At 46.4% G+C, this 15189-nt stretch overlaps 1 protein-coding gene across 7 annotated transcripts in view; it reads left to right on the forward strand.

The window, feature by feature from the left end:
* SAMD4A (sterile alpha motif domain containing 4A) overlaps nt 1-15189 on the forward strand; it is a 214381-nt gene that overhangs the window by 164343 nt on the left and 34849 nt on the right. For 6 of the 7 annotated variants that reach the window (XM_043556199.1, XM_043556201.1, XM_043556200.1 and 3 more), the window contains 2 exons: nt 7545-7654; nt 9852-9938. In XM_043556199.1, the coding sequence (XP_043412134.1) occupies nt 7545-7654; nt 9852-9938 (197 nt within the window). Of the gene's footprint in view, nt 1-7544; nt 7655-9851; nt 9939-12640; nt 12758-15189 lie in introns of those variants that run through there. The other variant, XM_043556205.1, reaches the window with a different exon arrangement.

Consider the following 15189-nt stretch of genomic DNA (forward strand, 5'->3'; position numbering starts at 1 on the left):
CCTGTGGAGGCTACTGCTTAGACATGTTTGGATCAGATATGCTGATTGTGGTTTCTAAATTCAGTTGTCCTTGTTTGCAGAAATGTCACTGTAACATTTCCCAGGGGAAGAATCCCAGATTCATGATTCCCGAGTCGATACTCAGTTACGTCCTCCTTCCCCTCGGTGCCAACATGAGTGGAATGTGCTCTCTTACCTCTTCTCTCATGCAAAGCCTTCAGGTGGCCGAGAGGAGAGAAAAGATACTCCCATAATTTCCTGGAAGGAGGAGAAAATATAGAAGAGCAGAAGTCGATTGGGGGAGGGAGCATTCCTGCCCCTCATTTTAGCACCATGTCCTCAGACGCAACACACAAAGACTTCTCAAAAGGCCAGCGCTGTTGATGAGTGATGGGGCTGTGTTCTACGGGAGCAAAGAGAAAAAAAGAAAGACTTATTAGGTTTTACTTTAGTCCTTATCAAGTCAGTTGACTTTTAAGCACCTGCTGAGAGAGGCTTGGGGCTAGTTACTGGGGAGACAGAGAAGAAACAGATTGTACCTGCCTCAAGGGAGTCCTGTCACGTGAACAACAAACAGGTACCTGATGCAGGTGTATGGCTGTGAAAATGTCTTGTCTTTGGAGACTTGTGCTGGGTCAGACAGGCATCAAGGAAGTCCCTAATGCAAAGTGGAGAGAAGTCAAGGAAAGTTCCTGAGGAGGAGAGTCCTGGAGCTGAGTCTTGAAGCATGATTAAAGTTAGCCAAGTATATAAGGTAAGGGAAGGGCATTCTGCGCAAAAGGAAAAGAATACATGAAAGCATGGTGATGGGACATGTTGACTGAGTGCATCTATGGCTCAAGTGTCACATGGGAAAGAAGTCTGGAGACGGGAAAACCAGATGCTAGGCTTTGCGAAAGATCTGACGTTGAGAGAAGCTGTTGAAGGCATTTAGCAGCAGAGCGACCTGCTTACATTTGCTCATTAAAAATCAGACCCTAGCAGAAGTGTTGGGGGGACATGGAGGAGGGGATGAGGGGCAGGGGAGTCTGGATTGGGAAGCCAGCTGAGAGGTGAGGGATATTTTAGTGACTGAGGAAGAAAACGAGGTGGGACCAAGGCAAGCAGCAGCAAGAATGGATTCAAAGGAATGTGTCTGTGTGGTCTTCGTGAGGTAGAATTGAGACAGCTCAGAACTGAAAGTGCGCTAGTTAAATGCAGATGGTGCTCCGGAGCAGGAGGAATTGAGGACGATGCCCAGGTCAGCTGGATAGCCCATGGTATCATCTAAGGCAAAGAGCATATAGAAGAAACAGATTGAGGGCCATTGTGAAGCATGGGGAGTATGAGAACCTACAGAACTTTCCAGTGGACGTGGGCCAACACTGTGGTGCACCATGTTCTTCCCTGGCACAGCCTCCCTGAGCTCTGGCTCCTCTCCTCACCTGCACAGGTTGAATATTCTGCCTACCTGTAGGGAAACTCACGTGGGAGACTCCCTTCCAGATTTCTGGCTAGTAAGGCTCATAGATTTGGGCTCCTACGAGTGAGAGGCTCCATGACTTTCTCATTGCAGTCGTCAGTGTGAAAGGGGTAGAGGTTACGGTCTGTTTCTCTTGATATATGCTTCAGCCTCACCATAATGGGTTAACATTAACTGGGTTGACTTATGATGTGTTGCTGTTATATTAGTACAAAATATGGAGGTAACTGAAACCGTTACATAAAAAAGGTTAAGAAGGAAACTGTGGCTTCAGGAACCTTGATAGAAACACAGCAGTTAAGAGTGGAGGGGACCAGGGACTGCGAAAATAGGCTTAGGCTGCCTTTTCTAGGGAGTCTTTCTTAGATGAAACGTAAGTAAACTTTTTTTTCTCCACAGCAAAGGAAATATATTGCCTATTCTGAAGTAGCCAGTTGTGGGGTTTTGAGTTGTTTTTGAAATGTAAACCTCTGAACTTCTGCCTGTCTTAGAATGAAATTAGAAAAATTATTGAGAAGTGTGATTCTCTTAAAGACAAAGAACCCCGACAGACACCTTCGTGAGCAAGATTGTGAATACAGCATTTCTGAGGGTCATAAAGGTGTAAGTGACAGAGTGGGAGGGGGCTGAGACACTTTTCTGCATGGCTGTCATGGCAACAAGCCACTATTTTCTGAATGTTGACTTTCTAGATGCTGTTTTGAATTCGTCTAACTTCAAGGCCAGGATTTAGTAAATCTACCTCACTTTCTTCACTCCCAAATACCAGCATATAGCCTGCATGGATAGGTCCTAATGGGCTCAGATTGTGCCCCCTCTTCTAAGGTAGGCGGAAGGCTCCTTGTCCTTGAAAAGCAAATTTCCTGGATTCCCCCAAATTCTAAGGGTCATGAGTCTTTTAACCACCCTTCCTTGCCAAGTGTGTGTCTTCTGCTGCAGTGCTTTAAGAACTGTGCGGGCACGCAGAGGGTAGCTTGCGACGTGGAACCCAGCCGCTATTTAACGACGCAAAGCAAGCTGCGTGTGGAAAACCACTTATGAATGTCACGGCTAACGGAAACTGAGAAATTGAGTCCCTGCACTTGTATCCAAACCCTCTAAGTGGGTATTTCACTCAACCTGTTTCTTCAGAGACCCACACATGCTCCCCATCAGCATGGAACCCCTCCTGGAGGCCACCATGGACACTTCCCAGGACTGAGGAGCATGCTCACAGTTCACAAGAACCATAGACCAAGGCGCCTTCTTCCTTTCGCTCAGAGGCTAGAACAGCACTGAGCTGTTCATTCTGCTCTGGCCAGAAAGAGACAGGCATCAGTAATATCGATGATATTCCTAGACTTCTGCTTTGGATTTGAAAGGAATCTTTCCCCTCTCACTTCAACACTGAAGAGTTAGCCTCTTCTTACCCCTCAGTTGGCTCACTCCTCTCCCTCAAAGACCAAGGATGCAGTTGTTTCCCGGGAAGAGAGAGAGTTGTTTGAGATTAGCCTGGCTCTCTGTGGTGAATGGGAGTTTCCCTTCTGTCTGCAGGTACCAGGACCACCACAAGGTGAGGCTCCTTGTGGAAACCAAGGCTGTTCACGTTTCTCTCTTCCAGGAATGTTTTACTCCCTGCCCTTTATGATGCTTCCCATATTGAGCCCTTCTGCAGTACCGGTTCCATCTTTCAATCTTGTGGAGCCTCTTTGTTTGTGAGGCAGGTGCTGCGTGGCCTGCTGAGTGGTATTTGCAGCCATTCCAGCAGCAAATATTTGAAAAAAGCAGCTCAAGTTCTACTTGGAGCCCAGCCTCTGTGTGAGCTGTTGTGCGCACCACAAAACCTCTCTGTGGCTGGTTTGTCCAAACTCTAAAAGGGGAAATAGAACTCAGCATAATTGGAAATTGATCCCATTGGTAAAGACCATCAGGTACACACAGAGCATGGAAAAGATGAGTGTAGTACTATGCCCAAAAAAGGCCTTATGAAGATAAACCACTATGGACTGCAGCAAGATCTAGAAGGAGCTTTGTGAAAGACGGACACTGTGCACAGGGGCCACCATCTGCACATAGTGCTTTCTCCTAGAAACCTGCTACCCTTCAGCTTCCTCCTCCCGGTTTTCTTCATGGGCTTCTCTTCTCACACCTTCCCCTAAATGCCTCATGCTCCCAGGGCTCCATCTTAGCTCACCCCTGTTCTCATTGCATGCTCTTTCCCTAAGTGACCTCACCCACTTCCATGGCTTCAAGCCACCACACACCACATGCTGCTGACAAGTTCTCCGGCTCAGACCTCACTTCAGAGATCCTTCTAGTTGACTTTTCCACCTGGATGGCTCAAAGGCAGTGACACTCGGCCGACATGAAGTAGAGCTCACCATCTCTCCCTTGCCACCCCAAACCTGCTGCCCCCCTGTACTTTCTGTCTTCCCAAGCTTGAGTCAGAAGAACCACCAGTCTCACTCACATTCCCTATTCCCTGATCTTCAAGCGCTGTCCATTTATATCCTTTCCTTCTCACCACCGCCCTTCCAAGCCATCTCCAAGGGCTTCGGTTCATCTCCCAGCCTCCACTCCCACATCCCCTCGTCCAGGCTTTACACTGACAGTCGTCACCTTTCTTACATACTCATCTGATAGTGCCTCTGCTGCCCAGATTTCAGCAGTGCCTCATCACCCAAACATGAGGCCTACTGTCCTTGTTTCAGCATTATAGATCTCAATCATTGGACCCCTGCCTCTTTGTCCCACCTTGTTACTTACTATCATTCACCCAAGTGCTTGCTCAGCCCCAAATGCTCTCTTAGCTCTGTGCTTGCTAATATGCTGTTCCTGCCTCCTCAGATGGCTTCCTCAGTAGGTCTGCCCAGTGATTCCAGGACTGCTGCTACTTTGAAGCTATCCCTTACTCCCCAGGGCAAACCAGAATGCACATTGTTCTGTGCCTGCCTAGAACTTTGAGTTGACTTAGCACTTGTCCTGCAACTATTATAAATGTTTTGTGTGAGTCAGCTATTCTCTTTGGATTAAAAGTTCCTTGATGGCAGGGACATGCCTGGCCCCCACAGCAAACGTTCAAAATGTTGAGCAAATATCGGGATGCTCACACTTGCCAAGGAAGTCAACTCGGCATAGAGCAAAAGCATCTAAATCTTCCCCAGACTGCATAAGAGAGTGACTTTCTAGTCGTCTGGGATCTCCATTGGCATGTCGAGCAGAAGCAGCCCAGATGAAGCTAAATGGCTATGCGCCAGCCAGAGGTGGGAGCCCAGGAGGCACGCGTGACATCAATCACGTATCTGCTCCCAAAGGAAATACCCCTGCTTGTCTGTGTCTCTCAACCGTAGCCACAGCTTTGCAGAATGAAAAACCACAATATCTGAGGTTATATGAGGTGGTTCTTAGCTTTGCATCCAACCCTGTGGCACCTGGTACACAGGAAAGGACCTGAACTTTTAGCTCGACTTTGCCTCTGGGTAACATCGTCACAGAATCTAGCATCCAAGTCATTGGAGTTCCTGGCTTGGGAGGAGTGAAATGGTCCGGGTGCTCTTGCTTCTCTGGTTTATTTCCCTCCTAATGGAGTTTTGTTTTAATTCCTGGCAAAAGAAGATACCTTGTCTCGAACCAAGGGATGAAAAATTAGTAGGCTATGTTCTTAAGAACTGGGATTTCTTCTTTGTTCATCAGTTCATGTTTCAGGAAGGAGAGCTCTTCAAGCACACAACACCAAGCTAGGCACTGAGACACTCGCTATACAAGCAGAGTCAACATGTGCCTGCCTCAAGGGAATATACGGCCAAGAGAAGCTTACATTTCCCAGCAACATTATCTAGAAGTAACTTCTCAGGAAGGCCTAACTCACTGTGTTGTGTAGGAACCTTTTGTAGGAAGACAATTCCCAATGACCCGCATTTTGACTAAACAGGTGAGGCAGGCCCTTCCAGCCCTCTAATAGAAATTCTCGTTGTCAGATATTTTGTGGAAAGGAACTAGTATTGAGTGGAGTATTAGTCTTGACAAGCCCAGACTTGCACCCCACTCTCCCCAACTCTTAAAACCCTACATTGTCCTCTTGGCATATAAAATACCCAGTTTTTAACATGATTTAGTAGCTGAGGACTCTGTTTTATCATTGGTGGATTTTGCATGATTGGTGGATTTCAACTGTAGGGCACCCAGTGAAAATCTGGCCCATGAGATGCTCTGTAATCTCTGCAACAGATTTTGCCCAAGTGTGCCTTGGGGTTACCCAGACTTCCCTGAATCGTGATCAGTGAGTTTTCTGAGCAGCAACGTGGGGCTTTTCAAAGTAGCAAACATGAATCCTAGTGCCAAAGTTGTTAACACGTTATTGGCCCAAGAGCCGGAGCTGTTGTTATTTGCCTGGTCACTCTGCAGACGTATTAGCATTGTTTCAGCAACAACAAGACATGATGGAGAATAAAGTCTGGTAAAACAGGTCCAGGATGTCGCAGGAAGGACAGCACCAGAGTCCGAGCTGGCAGGGTCTGGACTCTACCGAACTACAGTTTGAGTCGAGGAGGATGTTAGGGGTCTGTACTATGTGCCTGGGGAAGCCTTGTCTCTGTGGTTACTGATGATCCCAGAGGGACCCTCTGCTTGTCACTGTAGAATGAAGGGCCTCCAAGCACAAAATCAAGCCTGTGTTTGGTTCCCCCAGGGGGCCTGAAATCAGGGCCTGATTTCAGAGGAGGCCAGGTTTCTTTAATCAATCCCAGTTAACTACCTTAAAAATTGAAAATTGGAAGGTTCCCACTTACTCTGGAGTGTTTGTCAGTGCCTCAGAGTAAAGCACGTGGAAATAGACAGTATATCGTAATCAACATGGTTAGTAATGGATAACACTTTATAGGAAACATGAATAACATTTACCCAGTGCGTCAACATTTCTAAGTACTTTGCGGTCATTGTTTACCCAGCCCTAGCACTGACGGGCTGTTTGGCCCTCATCTCACGAGAAGTTGATATGACATAGGAAAAAGATAGGAATTGGGAGGCCTGGTTCTAGTCCCCAGTTCACCACATACTCCATAAACTAGACTTAATGACTTAATTTTGCCATCTGTAAAATGAGCAAGGAGTGGAGGAAGCTGATTCTAGAGATTTCTCAAAGATCCCATCAGCGCAGAAATGCTAAAGAGCATGCACAAGGGCTTTGCTTTGGTTGTACTTAGCAACAAGGTGATAACTCTCATGAATTCTGATACTATTTCTATTAATTTTCCCAACTCGAGAATCCCAGATTTGGGCTTGTTTCAGATCTGCTTTGGAATTCCTATTATCCTATGGTCTAAGCAATCTCTGGGTCCTTCCAGTCTTGGTACATTTGTCATCAATATTCAAGCAAAAGGTCAGAGACACATCCAGATACATTCCATAACTTGGAGAAGTGGTCAGCGGACACACACACACACACACACACACACACACACGAGTGATAGTTTGGAGTCTAGGATGCCCTTATTCCCACTGGGGCACAGGAAGGCAGAAGAAAGATTAGGCTAAGAATGACAGCAACCCCACCCGTGGGTCCTACAGTTGCCTGGTTTACCTATCACTGTGGAAGCAGAGGAGGCAGCATGTGGAGAGCTACACTGAACCTAGAAAGAAGTTTTCTTTGAGATGAAGACTCATCATGTGTAGTTTTAACATTCTAAGTCAGTTCTCTCCAAATCAAGGGGTTCCTTGCCATATTTTTGGTCATGCATCCCTCTGAGAATCTTATGGAAACTATGGATGATTTCTTCCCAGAAAAGTAAACATATTTACAAATTGGGATATAATTTTAGGGAATTCCTATATGCCCTGAAGCCCATGGACCCCAAGTTAGCCACCCCTAGTCTAAAGTAGTATAAGGGAACCCAATAGCAGGAATATCAGGGTTAGACCAAGATTTCAAAGTCCAGAATTTGCTGCCAAAATTGAATTGAACAAGTAGTAACATAAAGGGTTTTTTTTTTCTTTTTTTCCCTCTGACCATCACCCTCCTTTCCTTTCTCTATTCCCATATCTTTTGTCATCTCTTCTCGTTCCCTTTCAATTTCTCTCCCCATCTCTTGCACATCTTGCACCACAGATGTTCCAGCCTGGTTAAAAAGCCTCCGCCTGCACAAGTACGCTGCGCTTTTCTCCCAGATGACCTATGAGGAAATGATGGCCCTTACTGAGTGCCAGCTGGAGGCTCAGGTATGTGCTTCAAGGGACCATCCTCTGAGAAGGTGCCCCAGGTGGAACCTGAAGTTGAAGCCCAAGATAGACCTTGTTTGGACCCATACCTGTTCCCACCTAGTAGCTTGCCTTGTTGTAGGAACTGTCAGGTGCTGGCCAGCATTGCATGGTGAGTAAGGCTGGGTTCTTGCCTTCGGGGTCCAGTAGGAGATGGAGACCAGCAGGTAACTCTAAGGCAAATGAGGCTTAGTGAGAAAGAGGATGTTGAAAAAGGTATGACCTAGGTGCATGCTCTACATTCAAGGTGCCAGGGAAGAATCAGTGGAGTGGCCTAGAAGTAACGTTTGACTAAAGCCTCAAAGAGTCTGTGTCCCTGCTTTTGCTTTCCTTGCCCCATCTTTCCATCTGGCCAACTAGGGTTTGTTTGGACAATGACAGATTGGTTGTCTGTTGTCCAGTCTGGTTTTCAAATCAGCTAACTTCTAGTAGTTAGTGAGTCGAAGCACTAGGTCGTGCCTCAGACCTTCCCCAACGTTTCTCTAAAAGCATGTTCAGATTGGACTCAGCTGAGATTGGAGTAAGTTGTGCAAAATCCTTTTTCTTCTAACTACCTTGAATAACATGGAATAGTCACAGAGAATGAGATTACCCCAGGTCTCAGATTTCATTTCCCTATGTGTGCCCATAAAAGAACAATGTTCTCCCTTCCTTCTAAGGCATCTTTCCCCAAGTATGGATGCCAAAGGCTAGGCCAGTCGACAGACCCCCCTCAAAACTAAGCATGCTTCATACCATGCTGTGCTCGAGTAAATAAATCTGAGCAATGTCTTTGTTTCCCTTGGTTAAAATGCCATTTGCTTGTTTCTAATTGACCTCAGTTTTCCTTCGAGCAATGATTTAAAAGAATTAATGGTCTGAATAAGCTAACAGTATTTCCCTTGCAGGAAGAGGAGACTGTACCATTTGGGGCAGGACTGCTCTGGAAGCATACCTCCCAGCACATGCTGGTTTCCCATTGCATATTCAGTACCCTCAGTTAACCTCTGCAGGCCTGGCTGAATACCAGTATTGAGATGCAAGACAAAGCCCAAAGTCACTGCACATTCTCAGAGAATGAAAGGCACTAATTTCAACTTCCTAACACTTCTCCCGCTGCTTTTTACATCTTGATTGCTCCTTGAGATCCCAGGGATTGATGAGAGCGACCTCTAACAGCATTTTTTGTGTTTGGGTCAGAGTTGAGGGGGAAAAAAAAAATCTAAGTCCTCAGTTATTGACTTGAGAAAACAAACAAACAAACAAACCAAACGAACAAACAAACAAGAAATAATTGACAGAGAGGGCCAAGCCAGAGGCCAGCACAAATTTTTCAGAGTAATTTAATTCACTTGAACCCAAAGTCAAGGTAAACAAATCTGCCCCTAACACTTTATCCTAGAGAGTGAGTTCAGTTGTCACTTGAGTGTTAATATCTCTGAAGGAGAGGCGTCTGGTGTTCCCATCTTTTCCTTCTTTAAGAGGAATCCTATGACTAGTTGCAAGAAGTCACCAGAAGTCTGTAGTAGAGACCTGATTTAAGAAAGGACCTGCTTGGAAATGTGTGATATCTGTAGTCAACAAGGGTTTAAATAAATCCGTAGGCTCAGCATTGCACACAGTTAAGACAAAATCCACAGTCCTAACTGTGAATCCTAAACATTTCACTGAAGTGATGACTGGAGACCAAAGATGACCTGAAAACTGCCAAAAATTGCCCTGGTTGTAGGACACCTGGTAGAATTGCACTAGCCTTCACATATTCTTGAGATGGAAAACCTAGGAAAGGGTTGAGAAAACAATGAAGATCTGTATGGGATGGAGACCTTCAGGCAAACTGAGGGACTGACATGGCAAAATATGGAGAAGAGGGTGTATGACTTTAAAATGATCCTTTAAGACTGTGAAGACATTTCATGCTGGGTGGGTAATTGGCTGTTCTAGCTCCCTCTCTCTTCTCCTAAAGGTCACAACCAAAGGACACGGGCAAATGTGTAGCCAGATGTAGTGAAAATATTTAGTAAGGAGAGGTTTATGACAATGAGTACTGAAGAGAGAGACAAATGGATATTTACTGGTCTGCAAATGTAGCAACCAAGAAGACAGTAAATAGCCTCCAAGAGTCTTTAAACTGGTTCTTAAAAATATATCTTTAAATATAACTTTTATTTAATTACAGAATGTTACCAAAGGTGCAAGACACAAAATTGTCATCAGTATTCAGAAGCTCAAAGAAAGACAAAACCTCCTGAAGTCTTTGGAAAGGGTAAGTTATCACCAGGTGAAGGCACATCTCCACCTTTATCACGGGAAGATTCTCAGTCCAAAATGTCACTGGCAGACCTTTTATAGAGTGTATCACCTTGTTTCCCTACCGGAGGCAGAAAAACATGAAAGGATTTTCAAGTGAACTATCCTGGTTCCCCAAGCTTCTGGGTAACCCGACTGCTGAAATGTACTTATTCCCTGGGTCGAGGCAGCCTGTGACCGGCCATCCCAGTAAACTCCAGGTTCAATAGAGGGAATGAAAATCATTTGGCTGATAAGCACCTATCAGCTGCTACTGTCCCTTTTCGTTTGTTGCCTAAACAAGTTCTCTTCCTATCTTTGTATCCGGACATCACCCTGGTAATGATATTTTTAGGATGTGGTGGCTTTATGATTTCATCTGAGGTGCAGAGGAGAGCAGGCCTGTTCCTGGGCTGCCCTCTGCCCCAAGTTGGGATTCTTGTGCATTGCTGTTGGGAGGTGGTTGGGACTGGTGGGTGGAAAGTTCTGTAGGGATGTGCCGCCTGCGGAGCCTGAGTGGTGAGGTCCTCTAGTGTGTCCAGGGTGACTTTGGAAGGAAACAAAGTATTGAGGGAGGTAGGGCTAATGCCCTACCTATGTTCTGTAAGAACATAAACGTTTTAATGCAGTGAGAGGTTTTTTTTTAACTTATAAAAATAGGGGCGCCTGGCTGGCTCAGTCAGAAGAGCATATGAGTCTTCATCTCAGGGTCATGAGTTCGAGCCCTGCATTGGGTGTAGAGGTCACTTAAATAAATAAAACTTAAAAAAAAATTTTTTTTTTTTGGGGCGCCTGGGTGGCGCAGTCGGTTAAGCGTCCGACTTCAGCCAGGTCACGATCTCACGGCCCATGAGTTCGAGCCCCGCGTCAGGCTCTGGGCTGATGGCTCAGAGCCTGGAGCCTGTTTCCGATTCTGTGTCTCCCTCTCTCTCTGCCCTTCCCCCGTTCATGCTCTGTCTCTCTCTGTCCCAAAAATAAATAAACGTTAAAAAAAAAATTTTAAAAAAAAAAAAAATTTATAAAAAAAAAAAAAAATTTTTTTTTAAATTTTTTTTTCAACGTTTATTTATTTTGGGGACAGAGAGAGACAGAGCATGAACGGAGGAGGGTCAGAGAGAGAGGGAGACACAGAATCGGAAACAGGCTCCAGGCTCTGAGCCATCAGCCCAGAGCCTGACGCGGGGCTCGAACTCACAGACCGCGAGATCGTGACCTGGCTGAAGTCGGACACTTAACCGACTGCGCCACCCAGGCGCCCCCCAAAAAATTTTTTTTTAAAGATGTGTGTATATAATTTTATATACAACATATAAAGTTATATTTAATGCATATCACATAAAATATAAAGTATATGTATAGAATAAGCATATATAACTTTATAAGGAAAGTGGCTTTAAAGCCATGGGCTAGATATAGAGGCTACTCACATGCCCATCTGTGATGAAAGGTCTGCCCCTAATTAAAGTGAATCACAAATGACATGTGACCTATCCAACTGAACCCGAGGTTATTGTTGTTCTTAATTTTATAATAACTCCTTTACCAAGCGGTTTGTCCAACAGAGTGATTATTGCCATCTTTAATATAAGAAACCATTCTCTTTTGGGGACCATTCAAAAGGCCAATTTTCTCCTTATCTGTTAGAAAGCACAGAAAGCTTTCTGCATAATGACTAGCTTGCTAAGTATTACGGTGAAAGGGTGACTGTCCACCCACCCCACCCAACCCCCACCCCTTACCTCCAGAGCATCCTTTAGGAACTCACAGGAACTCTGCACTGAGGAAATGCACCCACCTGAAAGACGAGATGGAACTGCTGTTTGCTCTACTCCCCGTAGCCTTGGGCCATATCAGTGTGTGGACACACAAGGGCACAGGGTGGCACAGGTGGCCTTGATATGCCACAGACTTTCTATCTGGCCTTTGATGAGTCCGTGCCATTTCACACCTAGGATAATAGTGATTCCACAAAAATACTTTCTGCCTGGTTCACTGGAATGTGAATTTTTTTTAAGTTTATTTTTATTTATTTTGAGAGAGAAACAGAGTACAAGCAGGGGAGGGGCAGAGAGCGACGGGGAGAGAGAGAATCCCAAGCAGGCTCTGCACTGTCAGCACAGAGCCTGATGTGGGGCTCAAACTCATGAACCGTGACATCATCATGACCTGAGCCTAAATCAAGAGTCAGATGCTCAACTGACTGAGCCACTTAGGTGCCTGGAATGGGAATTGATAAAAAGATGACAAATTTCATACAAAGTCTGAGAGCAGCTAATGATCAAGAGAAGAGCAGTAATGAGTTTATTTCGACGTCCCTGAGGAGGAAAGCTTGTGCGTCTAGGAGACCAGCATGTTCAGCTTGCTTCAGAACACCTGAGTACAGACACTTGTGTGCTTGTCCCTTCAGGAGCTCATGACCTGGGGTTGGGGGTCCTCAGCATCCACTGGGGACTCAGCCCCTTGGCTCGCTCCTCTGGGACCCAAGGCTCTCCTGCTCTTCGAGGGAGGGAGTCATCCCTAATGTGTTACCACTTAGGCCACCAGCGGCAAACTCCATCAGCCCTTTCTCTCGTGCTCCCACACGTCCTAAGCTGGTTATGCTGTTGAAAATGCTATCATCAGGCCTTTGCTTGCCTACAGCATTCTTACCTCACATAGAACTGGCCCCGCCCAGGGCTAGTTCATAATCAGTGGTTGCTGCAGATAAGCTCAATGTCCAGAGCCCTTCCACTCAGCCTGAACACTTACTAAGCAGCTGCCTTGGACTACATTTACCCCATCCACTGGAGGCTACCCGTGAGTAACACAGTAATATGTGGCTCCTGCCTTTGGGGAGCACGAGATGCACACTGTGACACAGACATGTCACACAGACACGGCCAGTGCTCTCAAATCCCTTGTGATCAGTGTCGTCACCGAGGCAGGTGGGGGAATCTTCCCGGGATGAAGCACAGCACTCTGCAGTGGTGACAAAGAGGGAAACCTCGGAGGGGCCGACACTGGCTGGAAGACTCGTTAGGAACCTACAGCCAGACTTGGTGCACCCTGGAGCTAAGGCAGGGCCCGCGAGGGTGGAGAAGGATAAGAGAGGTCGTTTAGCAGAAGTCCAGGCAGTGGCCTTGATGCCATGCCATTTGGGAACAGCAGATATAGAAGGAGTTGCCAGGTTTGGAGAAGTGGAGTTGAGTTCAGTTGGCCAGATTGAGTCTGAGGTGCCTTTGGGACACCCAGGCAGAAAAGGCAAATTAGTGGCCAGAAGAACAAGGCTAGAGTCCACAAAGCCTTGAAAGACTCATCCGTGGGTCATCTGTGCATAATGGCAGTTGACTCCTCCAGAAGTGTGTGCCAAGTGGAAGAGCTGAGGACAGACCCCAAGAAGCACCATCCAGAAGATATGGAGGGACTGAACAGTGACAGGCTGAGCCCACCCAGGGGGTCAGAGAAGCATTTGAAGGAGCAAATCCCATCAGGTGCTGTGGATGTGTCCCCTACAGTGAGGACTGAACACTGCCCCCTGGAACTGGCTGCCAGCAGGTCACTGGTGGCCATGATGAGAAGGGATACAAGGAGAAAGGAGGGATAGAAGCAGAAACTCAGGAACCCAGAAGTGTGAATGGGTGTTGAGGCCACGGGGTAAGGAAGTACAGACTTCTCAAGATGTTTGGTGGAAAAGAAAAAGGAAAGATTAGAATGTTGCTGGGGCAAACTTTTCAACATTGATCTTTAATAACGAAAATGTTTCACATGCTTTTATTCACTGTCCTTTTTCAACTAATTCCCAAACTATGAAGCTAAACTATTCCCTGGGAACCTGGCACAGAGAAAGGACACACACACACACACACACACACACACACAATGTTTCCACAGCTCCCTGTCCTGGCTGCATGCTCACACTGTATGGGCCCCAGAAACTGTAAGCATCTCAGGGCAAGGATTCTATTGTATTTGTTTCTAGGTCCCTGATGCTTCACAGAGCTTAGCTCCTGGTTGGGCCCAGCTGGAGTGTGGTGAATGAAAGGTGGCAGGGGAGTAGATTTAAGTAGGTGCAAGAGTGCTGTCTACTGTGCAAGAGGTCCAGGTCTGCTCACACTGGGGGAAGGATGGGACCATGGTCAGTGTGTAAGTGTTGAGACACTGGCTGCCCACGTTCTGTCTTCCAGACGATTTGCCCCTTGCTGCTGTCACATGCCCTGAGAAAGGTTTCAAACCAGTCTTCCTCTAAGACCTAAGAAAGCCAGATGAGGGGTTGGCAAGTAGCTTCCTGTCCTGTGCATGGGCCCTGAGCTGTGCCACCAGAGCTGACTGCTGGCATTGGTGGGCCGGCCTTCGTGGAGGCCTCTGCCTCGAGCTCCCTCTGCCATGAGCTCCTCGGCTAGGCACATTAGCGAATGGACAGCTTCATTTTGCCTCTTTGTGTTTATAATGTAGGAGTATATTTATGGTCTGAAGGATCAGTAGAGACTTGGGTTGGTTCCCTATTTTTGTCAACATGGAGAATTAATTCCCACAGCTAGTTGGAGGACACTGGATTGGGTCCCACTTGGGCCATTTTCTAGCTTCCTTCTCAACTTGGGCACTCAGTGTTGAGTTCTAGAATTGATTTCTGAAGAGTCAGATATGTAACCCTACAAAGGCTGGCATAAGGGGCATTGTTAACTTGTTAGCCGAGTGTTTTCTTTGAGACAGTGGCTTCAAGTCTATGGGGGAAGACAAAACAAAAAAAACTCTGCATGATTCCTGATAAGTTATATTTGACAGAAAGTGTCCATCATTATTCATTAGGTTTATGGCTTCCTTTTTGGTGTGGTTGTCTCCAGTGGAGTAAGGTAAGATTTGAACTTGGGGCAAGTGTATGTTTCCTGTTCCAAAGAGTTCAGCTATTAGCATAATCAAAATCCCCTTCCTCCATCACTGAGTAACTACAGAAGCCTTTTTGCATGTGACAAGAGCCAAGTGAGGGTTGTTTGGTGGCAGTTGACACAATGTCATGAGCATGCATTTGCTCACCTCTGTGTTAGCTGTCACGTGGGATGGCATGGCAGGGATGCATGTGATCTCCCAAATAGGCCAGCCAGCTCTGCCTACTCAGCTCCCACTCAGTGAGGAAGCTTCATCCCTTCTCTCTCCTTCTGCTTCCCCCCTCCCCCACCCACCCCAGTCAGGGGCTGGACAGGATCAGGAGCCACCACATCCCAGGTGCCAGTTAGGCAGTTGGCAGGAAGTGA

Source organism: Prionailurus bengalensis, chromosome B3 (genome assembly GCF_016509475.1).
Source record: "Prionailurus bengalensis isolate Pbe53 chromosome B3, Fcat_Pben_1.1_paternal_pri, whole genome shotgun sequence".
Classification (NCBI taxonomy): Eukaryota; Metazoa; Chordata; class Mammalia; order Carnivora; family Felidae; genus Prionailurus; species Prionailurus bengalensis.